Raw genomic sequence first — 26,138 nt, forward strand, 5'->3', positions numbered from 1 at the left:
GAGAGGAAGGGGGAAAAGGAGGAGAGAAAGAGGGAGGGAGAGGGAAAGACGGGGAGAGACAGAGAGGCAGAGATTGGACTCCCTTGAAGATTTTTTTTACAGTGTCCTTCGTACTCCACGGAGCTGAGGCAGCTCCTGCCATTTGTCTCCCCACAGGCCACACTGGGTCCACATTCCCGCGAGCTGAGCTCCCTCATCACAGGCCAGTGTTTCACCCCTGCAAGTCCGTCTCAGGGACAGGATGCAGCGGGTTGGAGATCGGCTCCTAAGGGCAGACACCTTGCTGGTTGTGTACATATATATGTTCCCCTCCTTCAGTGAAAGAAGAAAGATTCCCAACATAGTCCCTGAGCAGCTCTGGCTTAGACATTAGGAGGGTCCAAGAAAAATGAACCACCTAACTGGAATGAGTGGAATTCAATGTGGTCCTTTATCACACCCAGGGTCTGGGCTGTCGCAGGTGGGGCGCTGAGGGTCACGCTGCAGCTGGGGCCATACAGATCTGAGTGGCCTGTGCTGTTACAAGGTGTCGTGTGACGTCCAGGCCTGGGTCAGTGGCCCTACCACGGCCAGTGTCTGAGTTGATATCCCATGGCTCCCGTTACTACTGAGGGCTCTGTGGATGTCCAGGATGTGGTCAACCTTTTGAGACCATGTTGGTGTCTGAGGGCCTTGCTGCAGCAGGGGACATACTGATCTGGGTGGCCTATGATGTCACTGGGGCCATGGTGATATCCCCGCCTGAACTGCCATGGAGGGCCATGCCTGGGTCCACTAGACCAAACAGCTCAGCGACCGCCCAGGTCCATATCCTGGGTCTTCAGTTGTCCCACCATAACTGCTACCCCATCTGTGAACTGCTAGAGCATGAGAACGTCCTGCATGACTCAGTACCCGCGTGACTCAGAGCCAGTGAGGGTCCAGTGAGAATGGCGAGCCAGAGACCTTGAACCAGACCATGACTTGGTACCGTGAACGTTTTGTGGGTGGAGCTGATGGGACAAAAGAGTGTACTGGTAACACACCACAGGTCCCAAGGCCACTAGGATGGATGGAGAGGTGCTGCAAAGATGGAGGAATGAGGTGGTTTTTGTTTGTTTTGTTGTTAACTAGTTTGGGGGGAGTTCCTTTTAGGAGGCAATGTAGGGGTAAGGGGCAGATATGAAGGTAAATGGGATTGGGGTGCATAATGTGAAATTCTCAAAGAATCAATAAATAATTATGTCATTTTAAAAAAGAGTGGAGTTCAGAGGACTGGGAAGCAGAAGGGGCAGGGTCAGCCACATCCACGTCACGGGGCCGCCAGGGCTCTCGGGAAGCTGGGTAATTACCCCTGACACCCCACCCAGCACTTTTTCTTCTGGTCACCTCCCAGCCACCATCCCATAAATGGACCTGGGAGAAATCACAGCCCGATTAGCAGCTTCCTGCCATTCTCTGGCCTCCATCCCTCCATCAGTCACACACAAACACGGCGAGGTCCGCCGAGCACCCTGAGGCTGACACTGTCCTCCTACGGTTTCCAGGTCACACGGAGCAAGGAAGCTTCACAATGGCTGGGGAAGGGCTGGACTTAGCAGCCAGGGCACTGCCCTTCTGTGGGGGACGCTAGAGGTGACGGAGGAATGGGGAGGCTGGAAATAAAGGAGCATCTCTCTCCGCTGCATGAGGACTCCTGAGCCCACCTAGTTCTCACTGTTCCTGCGGGCACACTGGCTGGGAGGAAACTGTGGGAAGCTGCTTATGTTCACACCTGACCATGGAGAAGCCAGGACATCTAAGGAGACCGTGGGGAGCCAGGACATCTAGGGGTTCCAGCCACTGAGGAGGACCTGAGACTTCTGCTCTAGGGCAGAAGCCCTATCCACCTGCTCCTGTCCTGGTCTCACTCACAACAGCCGAGCTGGTGTGAGACTTCCCAGGGTCTCTAGCCCACAGGACGGAGAAGTGCAGAGCCAGGCGACTCCATCCCTGGAGGTCACAGCTGACACAGATCCACCTGAACCCTCAGCAAAGTGACCCTGTATGCTATTGCCTCGCTGCCAACAGGTATCTTGGCCTCCTTTAATAACAACTGGACAAGCGGACCCCGCCAGAGATCCGACTGTGTAGTAGAGACAGGACATCACTTGTTACACCCATGGTTCTGAGAGGGGCATTGTCATTCCTGCCAAGGTCTTGGGGACTGACACATCGCAGGTCACAGGAGCAGGGATGGAACTAAGCCCAGAGTTCCTAGCCTTCATTGCCTGGTTCACACAGGGTAGGTGTCCAGCCCACTAGTAGCCACTTGTCCCACATTCCTGCCTGGGTCAGGCCCTGCCTAGCCCAGTGTCTCACTAACAGGACCTCAGAGAAGCCGCCATGCTGACCATGAGGCTGTGGCTCCCAGCATGATGCCAGCTCCAGAAAGACAGTGGTGAGAGGGTAACACCAACTTGATGATGCAGGGCAGACACCATGACCAAAACCTGCCCTGCCAATAGCCACCCCAGGATGTCCCCCACCTGCCTAGCCTCAACTCCACACCCCGTCCCACGCTAACCACAACAGTCTCCTCGCCAGATCAAGGGCTCCCAAGGCAGGTGCTGTCCCTGCCAGCCCCTGGCCCCAACACCAGCCGTGAGTAGCTACCGGGCACAGCCTGAGAAAGTGGTGGACAAACAAAGGAGTATGTGGCCATCACGGAATGTGCTGGATCTCCAGCCTCTAGGGTGGAGACAGGCCCAGGTTCACACCTGCACTGGCCCCTCAAGGATGGGAACCAGACTGTGATAAACAAGGAAGGCGAAGAGCATCCGGAGACAGAGATGCTGGATCACAGGCTGGGCCGCAGCCATTAAATAAACAAGGCCAGACACGTAACTAGGGGCCCTCCATTGAAAACAAGCCTCAAACAAACAACTAAGGAAGCCCGGGCTCTGGGTGGAGATCCTGCGGTGGCTCCCAGGCCATGTGACAACCAGAGCCCCCCCTGCCACCACTAGCAGCCTCACCCTGCTCCCGTACCCACTTCTGCCACAGACTGGGAGTTACAACCACCTGAGCTCTCTGTCCTATGGGATAATCCTTCCGCAGACCGTGAAAATGCGTTGCTCTCAGTGTTAATAAAAAGGTGATTGGTCAATAGCTAGGCATGATTTTTGGGGCATAGAGAATGCTGGGAAGAAGACAGGCAGGGTCTAAGGAGTCTCAAGCAGATGCAGACAGAAACAAGATGAACATGCTATGTTGAAAGAAAGTACCACCACATGCCAGAGGATAGATAAGAAGTATGGGGAAATTTTAAATGTAAGAGTTAGCTAGCAACAAGCTTGAGCGTTTATAACAAGTCTCTGTGTGGTTATTTGGAGCGACTGCCAGGACACAGAAAAGGTCTGCCTACACTTTACAGTTCCGCATGTGGACGACAGCCTGACATCCGGCTCATACAGACAAGCTGAGTCATCATGGCTATACCTGCAGCCCTGTTACAGACCCACCCTGCCCACAAAAGCCAGCACCCGTGTCTTGCCTGTACAGCTGGGTCAAGCCTGGCTTGGCCTGCCTCTGCCCACTCTCGCCCTGGGATATTCACCAGACACCGGCTCAAGACTTCAGAGGGGACACAGGGCTACAGGCTGCCCTGCTCCCCTCCCCGACCCCACCATCCTGCCCACAGCATCCCTTTCCATCCACCTGTCCCTGGAAGCCTTCAAGCCCCCTCTCCCTCCCATGCAGCCACACACACCCGATGCTTCCCTATTCTCCCATTCCATTATTAGTGCCCCCTTGGCCGACCCAGGGAGCCCCCGCCTCACAGCAGAAACCCAGGGGCCCCAGACTTTGATATCTGTGCCCCAATTATAAGCCACAGGAAGAAGGGGACACATCAGACACCTCCAGAGAGCCACAGAGGGAAGGGAGATACTGGTGTTGGGCCAGAACACCCCAACCTGAGGAGTGCTGGACAGCATCCCAGTCTTGTCACCTCCAAGCTGGCCTCCTGTCCTTTTCCCTCTGCTCCTTTCCGGAGAGTGACTCACTTCCCTCCTGGAAAAAAAAATCACCAACCGTCCCTTCTCTCTTCCCTACTTCTCACTAGAGTTCACCTCAGGACAAGCAGCTAAGTCTCCAAAGGTGAAGCCCACCATGCTTAACCTTTGATGTGAGGAGTGTGGCTCCCAGACATCCCAGTGACTTTAGGGATGATTGTTCTAGAGGAATATCACTCTTGCCTGCTGGCCTGTCCCCATGACACCTGCCAACCACCTGTCCCCATGAAACCTGCTGGTCACCTGTTCCCATGACACCTGCTGGTCACCTGTTCCCACGACACTTGCCAGCCACCTGTCTCTATAACACCTGCCAGTCACCTGTCCCCACATTCAGCAGCCAGTCACCTGTCCCCAACACCCACCTGCCAGTCACCTGTCCCTATAATACCTGCCAGTCACTGGTTCCCACACCCACCTGCTAGTCACCTGTCCCATACCTGCAGACCAAGGCCTCTCCAGCAGCCACAATAGCCATGCTCCATGGCCAGGAGCCTATTCCTTTGTCCCTGGCATGGCCAGATGCTCAAGTTGCCTTCCTCCCTCTGATGCCAGTACCAGGCCAGCTCTACCTCCCACGATTCTACAGACTATTCTGCAAATCCACTGTCCCTTCCATTTGAATTCTGCTCGAACAGTCTTTGGCAGACAGAACTGTGGTGCTGGAGTCCCTGGGATCTCTAATGTGACTGAGGGCAGGGACCAAGAGGACAAAAGCTATGTATGGGTCAGTACCCAGAGAGTCAAAGCCAGGCAGATGCTCCCTATTAGACATGCCTCTGTTCAGTCTGCCCAGTACCAGCTGAGAGAGATGGGCACTCACCTGAGAGGCACCCCTCCTGGCCAGGCTTCTGGCTCCACCCCGGACAGCACCTGAACACAGTGCGGGCCTCCGTAGCATACACCTGCCTATAGCTCATATAGTAGACAGTCCTGGAACAGAAGAGAAAGGATGTGTTGATCGTTACAGGGCCAGCACTTGGGCTCTCAGAACACCCCAAAGATAGGTCCTTGCCAATGGGGGTTGAGCAGGCTGAAGTGCCCAGGGAGCTGATGCCCCAGACACCAGAGCCTGGCTCCTTCCTCCCTTCAAGGTCTCTGCCTTCTTCACAGGGTGGTTCCATCCTATTCAGGGAGGAATCTTGTCCCCACCTTGCCTGCCACACAGACTCCTCCCTCACTCGAGTGACTAGTAAGGCACATGGCTGCTTCTCCCGGCTGTCAGCTCTGTCCAGTCTGATACCTTTGTCTGTCACTTCTGATACTGAGTTTGAACACTAACTCCCCCAAATCTATGCCTGCCTATAAAGGCAACTGAGTAGGGAACAAAGTCTGTGTAAGCTGCCATCAGTTATCACGGGGACACACCGAATAGTGCCGTATGACATCAGTTAATACAGGGGCACACTGAATAGTGCCGTACTGACATCAGTTAACATGGGGACACACTGAATAGTGCCGTATGACATCAGTTAATACGGGGGCACACTGAATAGTGCCGTACTGACATCAGTTAACATGGGGACACACTGAATAGTGCCGTATGACATCAGTTAATATGAGGACACACTGAATAGTGCCGTACTGAGAATATAGGAAGGAAAGCGTGCAGAGATGGGGCAGTTGGTGACATCCCAAGACAGACACAACAGGGCAGCCAGTGGCACCAGACTGGTGGCTGGGATAGCTGCTCCCTCAGGACTTCACCACTATATAGGAATTCCAGCTTCAAAAACTGGTTTGTCTTTTGCATTTTTATGTCTCGTGTGGGTACACAGGCATGTGTCTTATATATGTGGAGGCAAGGACAACATTGAGTGTCTTCCTCAATCTTATTTTTTCTACCTTATTTCTTTGAAGCAGGCTCTCACTGAATGTGGTACTCACCAACTGCCTAGCCTGGCTGCCCAGCAAGCCCCAGGGATCCACCTGTCTGGGTCCTCTCAGCACTGGGATCACAGGTGTGCGATGCTATGCCTAACATTTTTTTAGATGGATTCTGGGGATCTGAACTCAAGTTTCTATCCAACTGTGGACTCCTCCAAAGCCATTTTTAAGCCACCTGACCTGCCAGCATTTGTCATAGCAGTGCTAAGAAATGAGCATAAAACGCACAGCTTGGTCGGTGCCCCTGAGCCCTCTGACTGTAAAGTCTCTGTAGCTGCAGACCAGGAACTAGACAAAGAGAAACCAGAGACAGAGACGGGGGAGGAAAGACAGGTAAAGAGGAGATGGTTGACTCCAGCTTCCCGACTGGTCTCCATCCTGCAGTGCCAACTGCCCTTATGGCGGTAGGGTTACCCTCCTGCCCAGAAGCGAGGCCCACGGTCACAAGGTCAAGGGCACTTAAGGCCCTGGGAATGGTCAGGTGGCCCAGGCTGTATCTCTAGGCAACAAACCAGGCTGTGTTATCTGGTCCAGTACACGGGAAGCCATGTGGCCCTGGGCTCTGCCCAATAAACAAGGCTGAGGCCACTTCCCGGAAGTGTGTGTTCCTACACAGGCTAGGCACACAGAAAGTCTCGGAGCACTTTACAAAATACCACCTTGGCAGGACATGAAACCGATCACAGTGTGAACAATATTTGGCAGTAACAGAGTACTAGAGTCTGGCCATCGTAAATATTTATCCCCTTGCCTGGGCTGCAGACAGGGCTGGGCTATGTGCAGCTCCCTCTGGACACTCTTCTACAAGGCCCCTTGAAGGAAAAGATTCCTGGAGAGGCCTGGCAGCCATGAGAACCAAACTCAGCTCACCTTCAGATAACAAACACTAGCTCACAAGGGCTCTCTAGTCCTGTAGGGCTGGGGGCTTCTGGGACCAGGTCAGAATGGAGGCTGTTGGGACCAGGTCAGAATGGAGGCTGTTGGGACCAGGTCAGAATGGAGGCTGTTGGGACCAGGTCGGAATGGAGGCTGTTGGGACCAGGTCGGAATGGAGGCTTCTGGGACAAGGTCGGAATGGAGGCCATAGTACTCAAGCTGGGCTTCCCAAGAGGGCCTGTGACCCATGATTTGAATACCTGCCACCTTCCATTCCTTACCCCTTCCTTTCTTTTTCTAAAGGACTCCTCCCTCGCCCCTCAAAGGACCTCTTTATGTGGTCTGGAGAGTTCCTAGACTGGCGACCTAGCTGTCTGTCTGGTCTCACAGTGAGATGCTCTCAGGTGTCACGACAGCCTCACCTGTCTTTGATGAGGTGACACACCACCACCAAACGCCCATGACTCTAAGACAAAAGATGGTGCCAGGAGCCACCAGGTGACAGACACATGTGGGGCACGGCCTAAGCCTCACCCAGGCCAATCCAGAAGGGAAAACTGAGGCCAGAACAAGTTCTCGGCCTAGCCACGCACACAGATGAAGGCTAGGACCCGGAGTCCAAACTGGGATGCTCTGCCTGGGCTGGCCACACAGGAGCTCAAGAAGAGGGTCCCCCCTGCAACCACCATCCCACAAAAACTAAAACAAAAAAAAATCACTCGGGGTCAGGGAAATGGCTCAGTGAAGTAAGAAAACATAAGCTTGAACCCCCAACATCCATGTAGACAGCTGGGCACGGCTACGTATACACATATCCCCAGCACTAGAAGCTTGCTGGTCATCCAGCCTGGCCAAAATGGTGCCTTTCCAGCTCGATAAGAGAACCCACCTCAAGACAGTAAGGAAGAGCGGGAGAGATGGACATCTCTGACCTCCGTGTGCACACACATGGTCACACCCACTCGTACATATCTTGCACATTCACATGCATGAACCATACACACATAACATCAGAAAGAGGAAGACAGAACAGAGAAGCTCCATATTAGCATGGCCACACCGTGGTCACAGCCCGACATTACAGTGTGAAGTCCCTCAGGGCTTAGAAACCGCTGGAGCCCACTGTTGACTGCACAGGGAGCCTCGGCACGTGACTAAGTTATAGGCTTAGCCGGCTGGAAGGCCAGCAAGGCCGACAATAAGGCCCACTAGCCGAGCCCAGTCCCAGAGACCGCTGTGTGCTATCCCCAATGTCCCAGCAATCCAACTTAACAGTGAGGCCCCATTCTGACCTCATTTCCATATTAAACACCTGTTCCACCGAGACCAACCTCAGACTACAATCCAGTGTGGGCTCTGCTTATGAGCCAGGAAGAAGGACAGGCCTGAGGGTTCCGGGTAGAGACAAGGACCCAGTCACAGTTAGTGGAAAAGAAGCAACATCCCACAGGGTCAGGCACACTGGAGAAGGGGGCGGGTAGTCCTGGGGCTGGATTCTTAAGAGGTATGAGCTGGGGCCACCACAGCAGGGGAGCTACTGGAAGATCAGCTGTCCAGATGAGGGTGGGGAATCTCCCAGGGCTTGGGACAGACAGCAAGAAAGACTTCAGGACCTCAAGCATGCCTGTGTTTACTGTATACTGAGAGCTAAGGTGGGCCTGGGTGGTACGGGTACTACTGAGTTCTGATCCCCAAGAACTGGTGGGACCCCCTCATCCTCTGTAGGCACTGAGGCACACAACTCAGGTATACCTCAGAGCAGGATGGGTGAGGGAACCAGGCCTATGTCCAACACAGAGAATGGCTTCAACTATAATAAACAGCTGCTCATCCACAGAGCCCTGGTCCCCACCTAGAACCCAAACTGCCACATGGGACCCCCACCCCAACCTCGGGATTGAATGTCTATGTTACAGGCCAGAGAGTAGGTGAAGGGTACCAGATGCCTTGAGCTGGGCAGTATGATGTGGATCCCAGAACCTAGATACAAGCCCTCTTGAGATATCCAGAAAACCCTGATTCCGACACTATGCCATATACACCGTTCCCCGACACCTACTCACAATGTCCTGTCTCCCCAACACACGTGCACAGCCAGGGAAGTGTGGCCCTCCCAGATATCAGAGAACATCATGCCAGGATGCTGGAGGCCACCAGCCACATAGGAAACCCTGCCAACCTATAGACCTTGACTGCCACAGAGTCTCCAGCCTCAGGGCTCCAGTGGCTTCCAAACAGAGTGTTTCTCACACACTATGGACAGGGAAACAAGCTTAGTGGACCAAGCCCTGCTTCATAAGCATGTATAAGCATGTGCACCCATGTGCACCCATGGCCATGTGAGGGCTGGAAGGAAAAGGCACAAATGTCAACCTCTGAGACCGGGTCGAGACCTCCCTTTCTGCCTCTGAGTTCTTAAGTCTCCTGACCTGCTGCCCGTCACTCCATGGGGAGGGCTCTTCTATGCTTCACAGACTTGAGCTGCAGGCCCCGCCCCATCACCTACCACCTTGGATATCACCCTGCTTGTCCCGGATGAGAAGACCAACCACAGTCCCTGAGAAACAAGGCTTCTCGGATGTACTTTTTCCATCTCTATTCTACACCAGCCCTAATGGACGACAAACAAATACTGAATTCTGAGTAGCCTCTGGAGTTCCTGGACCAGGCAGAACAGGCCCAGGTACCCCATGAACCCCAGCTCCCACAAGAGCAGCAACAGGCAACACTAAAGGCTTCCCCCTGCTGAGCACCCTGCCCAGCTAAGGACTCCTCAGACACACACCTCCACCTAGCTAGGGCTGCAGCCAACTCTGCCACGCCCTTACCACCCAACGTTTCCATGGCTCTCCCCCACTGCCCAGCTTCCCCTTGGCCCTGTGGAGGAGAGCTATGCAAAGGCACTCCTTAAGATTTGATTTTTAAATAAAACATTGAGCAATAAGTTTTTCATGGGCTTGGGAACTGGGCCCAGAGGTCAGGTGGCAAACATCTCCAGTTGGGACCTCAGCTGGCTGAGCAGGGCTTCTACCTTCTGGCCAATCAGCACACCTCCCCTGCAAGGTCCCACCACCACCAGGGCTCCTCCCTACCCTCATAAGTGGCCAGGGCCTGCCCAAGCAGGCCTTCTAGAGTCTGGGAATAAGAGACCACATCCTCAATGAGAGATGGAACCAAGGTGGGGCTCCAGCCCAAGCTGTCTGACCCTAGAGGTCACTCTGCAGTCCTAGCTGAGAACTGCCCCCCGTTAGACCAGGATGCCCACCACGTACCTGCGCTCTTGGCCAATGCACCATGCCTGCTGCCCACAGCCTGCTCTCCACACGGGCACGATGCGACTGAAGGCTTGCACACAGGGCTGGCGGTGGCCCACCAGGGTCAGCTTCTGCTCGGCACACACATGGGGCCTGGAAAGAAGGACAATGACATTCAACTTCTCCACTACCTACAGCTGGCTGGCACCAGTCACGCCTCCAGAGCTATAACTAAGATTCAGCTATGACTGGGCCACAGCACAATGCCCACCTGGCATCTACTCTGGACTCCAGGACAAGGGGACTAAGAGGGACTGATGGCCACAGCATCTTCTGCCAGGATCCTGTGTTGCAAAGGCACTGCCTTAGTCCCTAAGAATCTTCAAGGTAGGCAGGGTCATCCATCCCTTTTGAACAGTCCTGGTTGGGGCTCAGGCTGGTCCCCAAGTCCAGGTCCCCAGAATAATGCTCTTTCCACACCCCCCTTCACCCCTGCTACCTCAGTGCCTCCCCTGTATTCTCAGAATACGCAGGGGTATGTGGACAAGACCCAAGAGTAGAGATGGGCTCAAGGAGGAATTAGGAAAGAGAAAACCAAAAACTCTGGCCACTATCCAGCCATACCCAGGGCAGTGATTCTTCTTATGTCTCTGCCCTTCACTTGTCCCAGAAGCCAGCCTAGGGGAGCACAGAGTGCCAACGGTAGGTCACCTAAGACAGCCTTCCAAGCCCACCAAAGGGAGAAAAGGCTCCAGCCCTCTGAGAGAAAATCAACTAGAGGGACAATCTGGAGATGCTCACCAAGCAATGGACGCAAAGCTCAGGCTCACTCAAGCCTGTACCCCCGAGAGACCAAGGAATGCAAAAGCAAGTTGTGGGACAGAAGACAAGACTCACTACATTGGACCAAGCCTGGCTCTGAGCTCAATCCCGAGCACCAAGGGTTACAGGACACTCACACGGACCAGAGTCATTTTCCAACTTGCTCAGAGCCTGAAATCCTCGGTATACACAGTGAGCAGGGTATTCCTCCCACCCTAGCGGAGGTCCCTGCTAGGGCATATAGATGCTTCCTTAGCTTTGCCCTGACCTCTGCCTCCATCCCATGCCCAATGAGGCACCCCTCCCCAAATGACTTCTACATTCTCAGTGACTGCTGGGTGCTGTCCAAAGTCCAGCACTTAATAGACCCGGACCACACCAACCAGCAGCTCTGGCCCTAGACCAGCCACCTCCAGACGGATGTTCTGACCAAAAAGCCTTTATTTTTGTTTTTTCCCTGGCTCTGCTGCATGGGAAGCCACCCCCTCAGGGAAGTGTATGGACCACCTGCAGTCAAGATGTCCGTAGAAAACAAACATCAGGGGCTCCCAGCCTGGAGCAGGGACTGCACCTGCCCAGCCATGGTATCAGAGGCTCCCAATCATAGTATCAGGGGCTCCCAGCCACGGTATCAGGGGCTCGCAGCCTGGAGCAGGGTCTGCACCTGGCCAGCATGACACCAGACCATCTAAACCCTAGCTTTCCATCAGTCACAACACAGGCAAGGCAGAGTCAGCACCGCAGCCATCAGCAATCCTAGGCGCAGGACTGTCACATGTCCTGGTCCTCCCAGTCCCATGATACCTTCCCCAGTCTCCCAAATGTCCCATCTAGGGCATCTCAAGTCTGGGGTGACTGCAGGGCAAGGACTCTCGGGTGCCAGGCCAAAGCAGTGGGACCTGGAGTATGCTGTGGACCCCACGTGTGCACTATTAACTGTGAACACATTCTCTGTGGCCAGGTAGAATCCCAGACAGGACGAAGCAGAAGGGTCAGATGGGAAAGGTTTCTGCCACCTTCTAGAGACAATCCCCAGGGAGACAGACGACCACAGTGACCACAACGACAATGATGACAGCAACGACCACAACCGCCCTCTTCCTCCCCCATGCTGACACCAGGCACCTTCAAGGCATCAGCCCACGGAGATTGCTGGCTGCTTTCATCACCTGACAGGTGACAGTGATTTCCCCTGAATCGTCTGCCAACCAGACACGGTACCTGGACCAAAGGCCCCTCCACTTCCTGGGCTCTGCTGAGATTCTGTGCTGCTCGGATGGCTAGCTAAGGAATGGGGGACCCAGACTTCCGAGAGTCTGTTGTGGGCCGAGGATCCCAAGCTGGGAGACAGGGAGAGACCAGGGCAAGAGTTTGCACAAGGGCAACAGTTTCCACACAGGGAAAGCCCTCAGCATTCCGTGGCCTGGGTCCTGGCCTTTTGGTCCTTGTGGCCTCCACTTTGTGGTGTGCCCACAGGATAGTGCCCTCTATGGAACCCCTGATCATATGCCCCCCCTCTCATAGACACACACACACACACACCTGCCCTCTGGCTAGTGCTAAGTGCAGCTGACTGGAGGACCAACAGGAGGTGGGGCCTAGGAGAAGGGACACTGGGTGTCTGTTTCCCTAACCACTTAGAACCCTTCCTGCCAGGTGGTAGCTGCTCCAGTGTGGTGACACAGTCACATGCCCTGACTGCATGCTCACTCAGTCCACCCTCTGACCCCTGCCCCTGCGCTCTGTGCCTCTCGAAGGCCCGAGAGAGCAGCAGAGCGGGCATTAGGACATCTGTGACAGGTAGAGAATGCCACCGTCCCCCACCATGTGAGGATGGTCTGCAGGAAGCCACATGGACAAGAGACCAGTCCAGGGGCTTCGGAGTTCTTACAGGGACCCAGCAAGGCGGTTAACTGACATTCACAGGGACACGGGGAGGCACAAGCTGGGCTCAGCACCTCTCCTAGGAAGTGCAGGCAAAGGGACATGGTGGAGGATGGGGGATACTAGATACTAGAGGAAGGGAAGGAAGAGACAAAAAGACAGCCTCAGCTCAGGCCCCAGAAGAACACAGCAAACACTGAGTTGAAGGTGTCTTTCTGTTTCTTGTATTTGCATGTAGCTTCTCACCGAGGCGGGAAAGGCAAAGCCCAAACCACAAGGTAGACCCAGGGCCAGCAGAGGGAGGGGACTTCAGCCCAGCTGCAGAGCCATCTGTTGAAGCGTGGAATGTTGCTCCAGGAAGTCTTTGAAGGAGCTAGAGGCCAGGGGTGTTCATGGCAATGGCACCTTTTACCAAGGTGTGGAAGTGGGAGACATACCGTCTCTATAACCAGCCTGACCCTGTTTCAGGAGGATGATTTGTTTCTGCCTCCCTCATCTGGCCTCATGGCTCACCTCTGAGCATACTTCCCCTGGCCTGGGTACAGCTGGCACACCGGCAAGTGTAAGGCTTTAGGGATAAGAGCCCAGTGGCTGTCTGGGGCCTAGCAACACTGTGAGAAGGCAGATGAAGTCCCTCAGAGGCCTCCCACCAGGCACAAGATGGTCACAGGAGGTTCAGCAGACATGCATTCCTTCCCCTGCTCTGCCCCCCTGACCACGGCACGGCACCTCCTGTCTTCTGGGACATCTGGCCATTCACCATGTCAGCTTCCCCACACCCTGAAGAGGAGCATTAGGGGCTACACAACAGATCCACAGAGAACGTGGCTGTTTAAGCCCTCAGGGCCAGGAGGCCCAAAGAGCTTGCAAGACGGAACTTGAGCTCGGAGGGACCTGCCTGGGGTAGGAGGGGTCATCGTCAGTCATTAGCTGATTCCAAAGCCCTGGTGGGTTTCTTAGCATAGCTGCCCAGGGGGCTTCTGCCTGGGAGAAGCCTGTGCTTTGAAGCTGTGTATGAACGCTGTGGCATGGTCTCAGCCGGGACTCAGAGCTTCAGCACCCAGGCAGCCTCTCTCTCTGTCCTCACCGGGGCTGCAGGAAGACCTTATGCAGCCATCCATACCAGCCCTGCACTGCTCAGCAGTCACTCCCATCTCCAGATGAAACAGCCAAGCCAAGCTTCCACGAAGCTGAAAAGTCACTCGAGACAAAAACCAAGCAGGTAGCGAGGCTCTACCCACTGAATCTGAGCACCCTCCAGGCAACAGCAGCCAGAGAATCACCCATATTTTCCGCAGATTCACGAGAGCACCTGGGATGGGAGTCGGAGCTGCCCTACCCTGGAACCCACGCAGGCCAGGCTTGCACACCAGGTATGAGCCCCCCGTGGCTTGCACACCAGGGGGCTATGGGCAGGGGGACAGAGCACCATGAAAACTGTGCAGCTATCAGTTCATGAACACTGGCCAAAGAGGTGTGGCAGCCGTACCAGGCCCTGCCAGCTCATCAGAACGCCTCAGGGGGGGAAAGTCAAGCAGGGCGGAGAGGGTCAGCCAGGAAGAAGTGTTTTCTAGGGCCCTGGCTGCCTTCCCAGCCCCTCTATCCTGCTGCTCTGAGTGGCAGGGAGTTAAGAGTAGACCTGCAAAGTCACCCCTGGAAGCGGGTCCTCATGGGCTTCCTTCCACCTGCTGTCTGCTCAGCAAATCCAGCACTCCTTCTCCAAAGTCCAGAAGGCTATCTCTCCCTCACTGGCCCTGCCAGCTAGGACCCATGTGCCGACACCCGAGAGATGCAGTTCTGAGGAAGACAGCCAGGATTTCTGGCCAACCTGGAACTCAGACCCACCCAAAATGGACAGTCTAAGAACAGAGGCCCATTGGGACACAAGGGTCAGGAAGTGGGGGCACACTCCTCAGAGGTGCAGCCCCCACTGCAGGAAGAAGGGAAGGCAGACTCTGGAAAACGCATCAAGCAGGAAGGGGCAGGCTCTCCGGCTACCCACCCATTCACAACCAGCTCCAACGACTTTCTCAACAGCTGAAGACTTCCTGGGCCCAGGTGAGCAGGACACCGGCAGCAAGGCCTTGGCTCCACTCCCAGGGAGATCATCAGGAGTGGACAGAGCTGGGTGGAGAACCCATGTGCCAGATTGCATCCATCCACCCAGAACTTCAGGAAGCCTGTGTCTGCTGCCCCTCTTAATCATGAAAAGGGGCAGGCAGGCTGGCAACCCTAGCCCATCAAGCTAATTGCGATATAATCATCCTGGGGTTGAAGCTCCTTCTGGGCAAACTCACAACTAAGAGACATAAACAGGAGAAGTCAGGGACCCATGCTGCTCCCATTCTCGGGTGAGATGTCCCCAACTCAGACCAGCTCTCCTTTGTAATGGCCACAAGGATCAAAGGCAAGACCTAGAGTGGGGGGTCCGGAAGGCACCTGCCCCAGTGAGAAACGTGTTCCCCCATTCCCCAGGAGAGCCAGCCACGCCTCTGTCCTCAAGGTCAAGTATGAGGTGGATCCCCCAGTGCCAGTCCTGGACAGGAGCAGCAAGTCCCTTCTGTGGCTGAATGGGCGCTCTAATTGGCAGAGAGGAAGCCCCAACTCAGGCCTTTAGGGTCTTTCCACTCCCCATGCAGCCCCAGCAGCTCTGCCAAGTTTACAAGGCCCCATCTTGCACCCTGCAAGGGCCAGGTGGGGGCCGTATGCCTCTCATCCCTGTACCTCATCCACTTAGGCTCAGTTCGCACCGGTTTTCCTTTGAGGCCAACAGAGGGATCGCTTTGCAGTTTAAGAGAGACCGCTAACCAGCCTATTGGGGAATCATCTTTCAAAATTAAATCCGTCGCCGCTGGCTCCCTGACCCTCTCTTCCTGCTCATTCTAGAACTAAATTCCTTCTCCCGAGGCCCCAGAGCGCACGTGTTTAACACACAAACCAGTTCTGGAAGCCCCCTCTGGGCACCCCCGCCCCTGCGCAGGCCCCCAGACCCCAGGAGACCAGCTTGGGGAGGAAGTGGGACCAGGCGGCTTCCTCTCGGCCGCCTCCAAGCCGGTCCCCCAGCTGGACTCTGCACCGCAGGGGCTTGGATTCCTCACCTCTCCAAACTTCAGCATCCGCCTAAGTCTGCAGGACTCTCACGGCAGAGGCGGGAGCCGGGAGACTAGGGGTCCTGTGGCAGCCTCGAGGGCCCCATATCCAACCCTGGACCCCACGTCTAGACCGTCCCCTCCTTGGTTAAGGCAAAGAACCCATTGTTCTGGGGCCCCAGGGACAAAGCCCCGAGCTCTGTTCGGGTCAGCGTCGCTACCGCGAGCCTCGAGACTCGCGCTACTCACATGCTCGGCTGCAGCGGGCGCGGGGGGCGCGGCGGAACGGCTGCAAGCACGGCGGGGAGCAGCAGCATAGCCAGGGCCACCGCGCGCCAAGCCGCTCTCGCCTCCACCCGGACAGGCATCGTGCGCGTGATTGCGTTCCCACTCGGTCCTCTGCTCGCCGACTCAAAGGAGGCCCTTGCGGCCGCGAGACCCGGTCTTCACGCGCGCCATGCCCTAGCGGACAGCGGAACGCCGCAACCGAGCCGCACTAGGTGCGGGGCGCGTGGTCGCCGCAGGTGCGGATGGTGCAGCTGCCACGAGCGCCGAGAACTTCACACTCCGCTTGCAGACACTTGCCAGGAGTGCTGGAGAGCGAACTCGGAGCGGGATGCCCCAGAAGTCAGACCTGCCCGCCGCACACCCCCCGCCCGGACCCCAGCCCCCTCCCCGCCTCGGCTCCCGCCCCTTTTCGGCCCCACCCCCAGCCCAGGCCACGCCCGTTCCGCCTTCGGCCCCGCCCACACTGTCCCAATAGAGAAAGCCCACTTCCAGCCCCACTCCAGCCCCTCCCCTCCGCGGCTCCTGATCCAGCCCACAAAACTAAGCTTGCTTTTCTGTCTCCATTTGTGCATCCTCTGGGCGTTGTCTGCCCACCTCCGGCAGAGAGTCCCAGGTCTGGTCCCGTCCAGGTGTCCGACCTGAGTGTTGCACACCTCGCAAACAGACTTAACCGTGACCTGGGACTCCGGTAAGCGCGTCCGTGACTTCTCCTCTCCACCAACGCTGCATTCACCGTCCCTCGGCCCCTCATTCTGCGCCCGCCCCCGCTGCCCCAGAAGTAGGGAGGAATTGGAGGGGCAGCCTTTGTGTGCCTCTGGGCACCTCCTTTGGGTACTGACATAGGTAACACCACCATCTGGGCATTTGTATTCCTAGTTCTGTGTGAGTGCTTTGGGTCGGTGGCATGGGGTGGAGTGGGCGTGTAGGTCCCACCAGGCACCTGCACAGAGGTCTAGAAGGCGAGGCCACTCCCTGCTCTGGGCTCTCTGCTGTCCTTTAATTCTGGTTTGGGCTTGATGTGACTTTCTCGAGGGCTAGGGCCAGACTGTCCAGCGCTAGACATGTCTCTGGGGCCAGGACTTTCCCGACACCTTTAGAAAGTTGAGCTGGGATTGTCTCAAAAGGGCACTGGTTGCAGACAGTTGTGTGAGCATCCGCCCCTGCTCGCCTCCTGGAGAAGTGTGCCTGCCTTTACATGATTGGTAGGCCTAGCCTGCCCTCCTTTGAAGACCTCCCTCCTCCACCATTTCCTGGGGAGTGGGGTAGGTGTTCCAACGTCCTCTCCCTAATGGCAAGTGCTTGAGGGAACCTCTGGCCAAGGGACCTGGAAGTGGAGGAGGAGAAGCGTCTCACTCGCATTTCAGAAGGCAGCAGTCACATTCATGGGCGTGGGTACTGCCAGTCAGACCTACAGCTGACCCAAGTGGAGAGCCATGGGGACAAGGAAGGGAGCAGAGCCTCTGCTTACACTACTACAGCCTGTAGATCTGAGCACTAGCCCAGGACCCTGGCCTCAGGGAGGGAGGGGGGACGGGGGTGGGGCTGGTCCTGGAACTTGCTACCTGATTCCCCAAACAGGACAGGACCCTACTTTGCCCTTCTCTGTTCTGGACCAGATCTCCCTCTTCTGCCTGAGCCCATCACGGGCTCCTCCCTGGATCTCAGTAGTAGAGGCTGCTCAAGCGCTGGGTGACTCTAAAGTACTGCCCTCCCAAGTGTCTGCACCCAAGAAATCATCGATTACCCCACCTCAGTTTGGGGCCTCCACTGCGGGGAAGTACAGGGCGTCTCCCCAAGTCGGAAACTGCAGTGGGCCCATCTGCTGGTTCCTTCTGAGCACCCCTTTCTCTCCTGGAGCTGACTTTCTCATGAATGCGCATGCGGTCAATAGAGTGTCCACACGTGGACAGGGACCCTGAAAAGGTTCACCGCCTCCTCTGCTAAACCATGCCCCAGGACCAGGGTCTGGAGTGGGTGAGCCAAAGAGGACTCCACCCCACAATCGTCTCTGGTCATCCGAGGGAAGAAGGTGGTCCTGGGTGAGAAAGAGAATCTCTCGGTGGGGCTCGGTCTGGGTGTTTAGTCTCCTGAAACCAATGAGGGGACCTTATTGAAGAAACAAATACCAAAGGAAATGAGTTTTGCTGATTTTACAAAAGTACATGGTCTAGTGCATGAATTTCTAGCCCTCCCCCCAACTTAACAATTTTCCTGAATCAGTTTTATTGTTAGGTTATTCTAGTTTTGTCCGTGCACCAGCTCTCTGCTGTGTGAAGAGTCCTGGCAGGTGTCAGGTGCTCAGGCAGACAGGAAGTGGGACGCTTCCTGTTGGAGTCCTTGTGGTTAGGGTAAGACACCTGTGCACCCCCTTTTGCAGCAGGTGTGTCCTTGCCCAGCTGTCATGTAAGGCAGGAGTCATACACATAGGCAGAGTGGGGTCTGTCCACTATTCCCAGAGTCCTTGTTCCCGGTCAGGTGTAGGCAGGGGGACCCTGTAGTGTGGAGCTCACATCTCCAAGCAAAGCCCATCACATAGACTGGTGTTGTCTGGAGTCTGGCTCCTATGCCCCTGTGTGAGCATCACTCAAATTTCCAAGCAAAGCATTTCACATGGACTGGTATTAGCTGGAGTCTCACCCCAGCCCCAAGACCCTTTTCTTGTCCGTCCTGGCTCCTGTGAGCATCTGATTGCCTGAAGAGTGTCTAATTCCCAGTACAACAGCTTAGTAATCAGGACACTAAGAGTTTGTCGTTTTAAAAGTAATCAGAACCTAGGGCTATGACTCAGCTGGTACTGTGCTTGCCTATCCTGCATGATTTTCTGGGTCCAGTCCCTAGCACTACACAAACTAGGTGTGGTAGTGCACACTCGCACTGGGGAGGTAGAGGCAGGCAGAGCAGAAGTTCAAGGTCATCCTCAGCTACACAGCAAGTTCGATGCCATCCGGGGCTACATGAGACCTTATCTCAAAAAGCAAAAACAAAACAAACCCCACAAAACTAGAAATCAGAGTGTGTTGGGAGCAGTGAGACCCCAGATCCTGAATTTCTTGTAATCCCCTGATTTGAGTGCCTACAGCTGCTCTGAGCATGAGACCTTCAGGAGTTCCTGGTGGAGGGAGAGTGGTTTCTGGTGGGTTTGGCTGGGGCGTGGCTATCTCTATATAATCTGCCCCTGAACACAATAAAGGGGCATTCTTGTGGGAATTCAAGGATGACCCATGTCGCTGTCTCTCTGTGTGTGTTTGTGTATTTTAACCTCCAGCCCCTTGCCTGAAGCTCGTAACTGGGTGCCAGCACACAGAGCGCAGAACTCAGGGTGCACATATGCTAACAGACTGCACACGTGTGTTTCATACACTTTTTTTTAATTTTCGAGACAGGGTTTCTCCATAGTTTTTTTGGTTCCGGTCCTGGAACTAGCTCTGGTTTCCCAGGCTGGCTTCGAACTCACAGAGATCCGCCTGCCTCTGCCTCCTGAGTGCTGGGATTAAAGGCATGCGCCACCACCACCCGGCTTGTTTCATACACTTTTATAACTCACAATGAGCAAGTTTTCTTTTACAGCTACTGAATTAAACATAACAATATTCTCCAAAACTTAACTACCTGGCTGCTTTTTCATGGCATAATTATTTCAAACTGTATCGTGGGCTGGAGTGAGTCATAACACGGTTAACGAAGCAGACTAGTTCCGTAAATTATGCCCTCAGTAGGTCTCTCTGTCCCTCAGAAATGAGCAGAGGAGTGAGGGGAAGGAGCAGGCTCCCAGTTCATTAAGTATGTGCATGATAATATCCTTATGTAAACCTGTGTATAAAAATAAATAAGCACTTGGCTCAGAAAGACGACTGCGTGGTCTGTTGTTGAGTCTGCTGTGTGTATCTTTCATGTGGAGTTCATCCCAGTGTCTGCTGTTAAGGGATTATGGCCAGCTAGCCGGTCCGCTGGCTACCACGGACACCACATTCTCCTAGCTCGACACAAACAGCACCTGCTTCTGAGTATTTCCAGTGACTCCATCCTGGATTGTTGTACCAGCAAGGGCTGGCCATGGAGATGTTTGTGATAGCTCTGGGCGAAGGCTCACATAGCTGCATATGTAGGTCCTTGAAGTTTGTAACTTAATTTTCCCTGTAAATAATATCGGTATTCTTTTTCTTATTTGTTAGACTTACTCATTTATTGGGCAGTGCATATGTCGGAATCAGAGGACAATGCGATGGACCCGTTTCTGACGTGTGTCACAGGGGTCAAATTCAGGTTTATCAGATTTTCAACAGTTACCTTTCCTGCAGAGCCATCTTGTCGGCAGTATAAGAACTTGGTCGTTCTTTATATAATGGTAATTCTTGGTCATCCTTCCAAATTAGTTTGGAGGTTAATCTGTCCAGTTCCTGTCAAATTGCATTGGAATTTATCTGTAATTGCCTTAAATGTGTTAATTTAAGAATTATCAGGATTTCCACAGTAACTGGACTGTTGACACAGTGCCCCCTTGTGGACATTGCACGTATTGAAAGACCACTTGCTGGCTTTTGCAGGCTAGTGGCTCACACAGGTTTAGCCCCACGTCACCTTCCACTTCAGGGTCTGCTCAGTTCATGGGGTACAGATTGGATTTACCTGTAAGAATCCTTGAACTTCTGGGGGTAGAGAGATGGGTCAATAGTTAAGAGAGCTTAATGCTCTTCCAGAGGACCTGGGTTCGATTCCCAGCACCCACATGGCCACATACAACTCTCTGTAACTCCACTTCCAAGGGATCCCATGTCTTCTTCTGAGCCCCTGTGGACACCAGGCACACATGTGGTACACAGATATACATTTAGGCAAAACAGTAAATACACACACACACACACACACACACATTTGGTTTTGTTTGAGACAGGGTTTCTCTGCAGCCCTGGCTACCCCAGAACTCTCTTCGTAGACCAGGCTGGCCTTGAACTATAAGAGATCCACCTGCCTCTGCCTCCTGAGTGCTACGACTAAAGACGTGCACCACCACACCTGGCCTACATTTATGTTTAACCAGGACCTCTCAGGAGTGTGCAGCATTCACACCCAGGTCCAAGCCCACTGCCACAGCAGACACGTCCTAGGATCTCCAATTTTCCCTTCCTCAGTCCACCCTGTCACCATGCCTCCCACCCAGCAGTGTCTATCCCAGACAGACAGGAGTCGTGTCTGTGGCTCCTTTTATCTACCTAGAAAATAACCTTCTCTTGTTAGCCTAAAATGGGCTTTTAAAAAAAATTCTCACTAGCCTTGGCTGTCCTGGTTCTCCCTTATGGAGGCCAGGCTGGCCTTGAACTCACAGAGCCCTGCCTGCCCCTACCAGCTGCTCCAATTAAAGGCCTGCAGCGCTGTGCCCTGAGGAGACAATACTTTTCATTGTTATTGTCTAGTTCTCTGCTGGAAACAATTAAGATCGTCTTTGGCTGGAGGAAAAATAATGTAGGGAGGGAGAGGGCTCAAACCACAGTGCTAATTTCCAAAGCAAACCGCTCCCTCCTTTCCCAGAGCCATGCTGGCCGCCCTGCTCTGCCACCCTGCTCTGCAGCCCTGCTCTGCACCCATGCTCTGCAGCCATGCTGGCCGCCCTGCTCTGCCACCCTGCTCTGCAGCCCTGCTCTGCACCCATGCTCTGCAGCCATGCTGGCCGCCCTGCTCTGCAGCCATGCTGGCCGCCCTGCTCTGCCGCCCTGCTCTGCCACCCTGCTCTGCAGCCCTGCTCTACAGCCATGCTGGCCGCCCTTCTCTGCAGCCATGCTCTGCAGCCCTGCTCTGCAGCCATGCTCTGCAGCCCTGCTCTGCAGCCATGCTCTGCCGCCCTGCTCTGCAGCCATGCTGGCCGCCCTGCTCTGCAGCCATGCTGGCCGCCCTGCTCTGCCGCCCTGCTCCGCAGCCATGCTGGCCGCCCTGCTCTGCAACCCTGCTCTGCCGCCCTGCTCTGCAGCCATGCTGGCCGCCCTGCTCTGCCGCCCTGCTCTGCAGCCATGCTGGCCGCCCTGCTCTGCCGCCCTGCTCTGCAGCCATGCTGGCTGCCCTGCTCTGCCGCCCTGCTCTGCTGCCCTGCTCTGCTGCCCTGCTCTGCAGCCATGCTGGCCGCCCTGCTCTGCCTCCCTGCTCTGCCGCCCTGCCCTGCAGCCGGATGCATCTTGCGGGAGATGGAAGAGAGAGAATCCCCTGCAGCTCCAGAGACGTCGGCTGCTGAGCCAAAGGCCACCACCCTGAGAAAATAAGCTCATGTCTCGTCTGGGTTTTCATGGCTACTTCTTCTAACAGGTGACATCAGAGGTTGTCTCCACAGCCAGACGTGGTGGCACCTGTCTGTGACCCCAGTACTCCACGATGGAGGTTGAGACAGAAAGACCCTGAGTTTGTGGCTAGCCTGTGCAACATTGTAAGATCCTTGCTCAAAAAGCAAAAGGAAACAAATGCCCAAGGTACCTTCGGGTACTCACATGCAGCATGCTGACCGCAGTCCCCTATTTCTGCAGATGACATAATCAGGGATAACCAAAAAAAATGGCAAAAGTCAGAGACAGCCAGGGATCTTCTCTAGAGGGCAAAGCTTATGCCTGGTGCCCCGCCCAAATGTCAAACAACTCATTTAGAAGTCTGTGGTTCACTTATTCTCGCACCCATTTCTAAAGCTCTAACCCTGCTGTGAGAGAAAAATCAAAATGAAAAGGCCCCTCAGGTATGTTGACTCGCGTGGGCTGTGGCCCAGTATGGAGTTAGGTCATGTGATTTTGCAGCAAGGACCCAGGCTGGACCCTGTCCGTGGGCAGCTGTTGGGCCTACACACCAGTCGCTCTATTTCTGTGCCTTCCTGACCTTGCATGATATGGAAACACAACAATTTCTATGGAAGCTGGCTCCTGCTCGGTAATTGAATATGCAGCCTGTACAGCTTCAACGAGTATACAGCTACTGTCTTAATTATGGTTTCTATTGCTGTAATAAAAACACCGTAATCAAAAGAAACTCAGAGAGGACAGGGTTTATTTCTTCTTACTACTCTCGGGACACACTCCATCGCGGAGGAAAGTCGGGGCAGGCACTGAAGACAGGAACCTAGAGTCAGGAACTGAAGCAGAGGCCATAGAGAAGGGCTGCTTACTGGCTCGCTCCCTGTGGCTGGCTCAACATATAGAACACAGGAGCACCTGCCCTGGGGTGGCACCACCCACAATGCTCTGGGACCTTCCATATCACTCATTAATTAAGGAAAAGCTGCACAGCTTTCCCACGGGTCAGTCTGGGGTGGGGGGCATTTTCTCAGTTGAGGTTCCCTCTTCCCAAGACTCTAGCTAGTACCAATTTGATAAAACACTAGCCAGCACCGCTATATGTGGTTTCTGGACATGGGCCTGCCTGACAACATCACAGGTCCTAACTTACCATCTTTACCCTTTACCAAGGGGGCAGCCAGCAGGATGGAGGAAGGTCCAGGATGGGGCGCGTGTTATTAATCATTACTGCATGCCAAAATGACATCCATTCATATGACAGGCTAGGCGCTGGGGAGATGGCTCGTCTGGGTTGAATAGCTTCCTAGGGGACTCCATGTCTTCATCCCCACATACCCCACATGTCCCACATACCCCAGCGTGGCCTGATTCGGAAACAGGGTCTTTGGTGAAGTTACTGAGGGGTCTCATCATACTAGATTATCAGAACGGGTTCCAGACCCAACAGCAGGGATCCTTGTAGGACAGAGGAGGACACGAGGGGACCCATCAGGGAGATGACTGAGAAGATGGCTGGGTTGGTAGGGACTGCGGATATCCTAACCTCAGGGTTTTGGGGTATAGAGCTGTTATGCAATGCACTTCAGTGGGCTTAGCTGTGAGCCTGGGGTCACTTGTCCAGCAAACTGTACCCTGGGCAGATGGTGAAAATTTCACTTGAAGAAATGGATGTCCACATTGGGTTACTGGCCACCTGCCCTAGGGCAGCCAAGACCCCCAACTTCTCTCTACAGGGCCTGGCCTGGGCCAATTGAGGTTCCTTCTGAGGCCACATGGGGACATAGTGGTCTCCTGATAGACACGCCTTGCGTGTACAGCCTGGGCGTGTCTCAGGACTCTCAGCCCTTGCCTGCTTTGCAAGACCTCAGTGTGGAGGAGGGGCTGCAGCTCAGTTGGCAGAGTACTTGCCTATCATCCGCACAGGCCTGGGTTCAATCCCCAGCCCTACATAAAACCTGGGACAGTCAAGAATTAATAAATGAAATGAAATAAATGAATGAAAAAGATCTGGTGCAGATTCCTCCCACTTCCCACTTAGGCAAGGGAAACCCACAGAGGTCCTTCTGAGGCCACCCGAGGGACATGGAGGCCAACTATTAGAGACGCCTGGCGTAAGCCCAGGCCTCTTCACTGGACCAGGTGGATATTGGAGCTGAGGCTGGTTCCAGAGAGAGACCCTCTTGGACTCAGTGGGACATGGAGCAAAATCATCCTCCTGGTGGCATGGTGGTTGTTAGAAAATCACCATAGAAAGTTTGTGAGGGCCACCCAGGGCTGTAGTCAGGCTCATTTCCCATAAGGCCACATTGTCTGGAGCTGGCATCTTTATGCCCACAGCCCTGCTGTGTGCCTTAATTGTTAGGAGCTGGTTTCTCTCATGTGTGTATGCATTTGACTGATTTTTAAAAATGTGTGTGTGCGTGCGCGCGTGCTACAGAGAGTGTGTGGAGATCAGGAGACAAGCTGCATGAGTTACTTCTCTCAGGAACTGAACTCAGGTCCTCAAGTGTGGGAGCAAAGACTTTTACCCGCTGAGCCATCTCTCCAGCCTGGGAACCAGATTCTTTGTCAAGGTTACCTTTAAATCCGTTGTGGATGCTTTGAGTCAATGACTAAGGGCAACATCGAAAGAACTGTTGCAGCCTCCTGTGACGACTTCCAGTGGTGCTTCTAGGTGGATCTCTGTGAGTTCAAGGCCAGTCTGGTCTACAGAGCGAGTTCCAGGACAGGCTCCAAGGCTACAGAGAAATCCTGTCTTTGAAAACCAAAAAGACCTCATGTCTGCCAAACTTTGAAGCTGGGGCCTCCCTGGGAAGGCTGAGTGTGGGTCGTTGCGCCATCTGCTGACCATTTTGGGAACTGCGCCTCAGGGCCAACCTAAGCTCTGAAGCCCCAAACCAGTCTCCTAGTCTTGATCATTGCCCCCTGGTCCCTGCTCCTGACCTGTGTGCCCACGTGGGGGTCATCTAAATGTAATGCTTACCACTTGCACCTGGATGAATCCACCGTTACCAGATGAATTTTGTACCTTCTAAAGATACGTTCAAATCCCAACAAGTATCGGTGACTGATCATCTTTGGAAGACAGTCTTTGATGATGACCAGGTAAAGAGGAGGTGTTAGGGTGGGCCTGCACCAATACATCAGGAACCCTTACAAATGAGCCAACAGGGAGAGACAGCCACAGGCTGAGGGACACCCAGAGTGACTAGCAGCACAGGAAGCTGGAAGGGCAATGGAAGACATGTGTCCTCGGGTGTCAGAGGAGCCCCCTACCTGCTAAACCCCACCCCACCCCCACCCCCGCACACACACTGTGGTTCTGGTCATCTGGTCTCAGGAACCTCAGTGCGTGCTTCTGTTGCTTCCAACAAGCCAGTCCATGGTCTGTCCTGGCAGCCCCACGTGAGATACAAATGGTCCTTACTCATAGCGAGAATACCAGAGACTTGGTAGTCAAAGTGAGACAGGTTTATTTTCACGTCTGCAGAAGCCAGCTGTCAGTGTGCAGATGTCGCATTGTGAAGTCATGGTTTTCACAGTTCCCAATCTGAAGATTCCTGCCCTTTTCCCCCACAGGCTGGTGCAGAGTGTTGCTGTCCCCCCCGCCCCATTCCCCATCCTCCCCTTTTCTGATACATGGCCTTTGTCGTGGCAGATAGTCTGGTTTTTCAGCCTTAAGATACGCCTAGACGAGCAGGCTCCAGCTGCTCGTGCCCTCTGCTGGGAACAGGTGCAGAA

At 54.5% G+C, this 26,138-nt stretch overlaps 1 protein-coding gene across 1 annotated transcript in view; it reads right to left on the reverse strand.

Moving 5' to 3' along the window:
* Positions 1 to 16,214, reverse strand: part of LOC121448267 (multiple epidermal growth factor-like domains protein 6) — a 97,989-nt gene extending 81,775 nt beyond the window's left edge. Inside the window, exons 1-3 of the mRNA XM_041652136.1 lie at positions 16,096 to 16,214; positions 10,070 to 10,204; positions 4,858 to 4,967 (exon numbers count right to left, since the gene is read on the reverse strand). Coding sequence (XP_041508070.1) covers positions 4,858 to 4,967; positions 10,070 to 10,204; positions 16,096 to 16,214 — 364 coding nt within the window. The remainder of the gene's footprint in view (positions 1 to 4,857; positions 4,968 to 10,069; positions 10,205 to 16,095) is intronic.
* Between the last annotated feature and the right edge of the window lie 9,924 nt (positions 16,215 to 26,138).

This window comes from Microtus oregoni, unplaced genomic scaffold (genome assembly GCF_018167655.1).
Source record: "Microtus oregoni isolate MIOR12 unplaced genomic scaffold, Mior012 000005F_ref0000423, whole genome shotgun sequence".
NCBI classification, from domain to species: Eukaryota; Metazoa; Chordata; class Mammalia; order Rodentia; family Cricetidae; genus Microtus; species Microtus oregoni.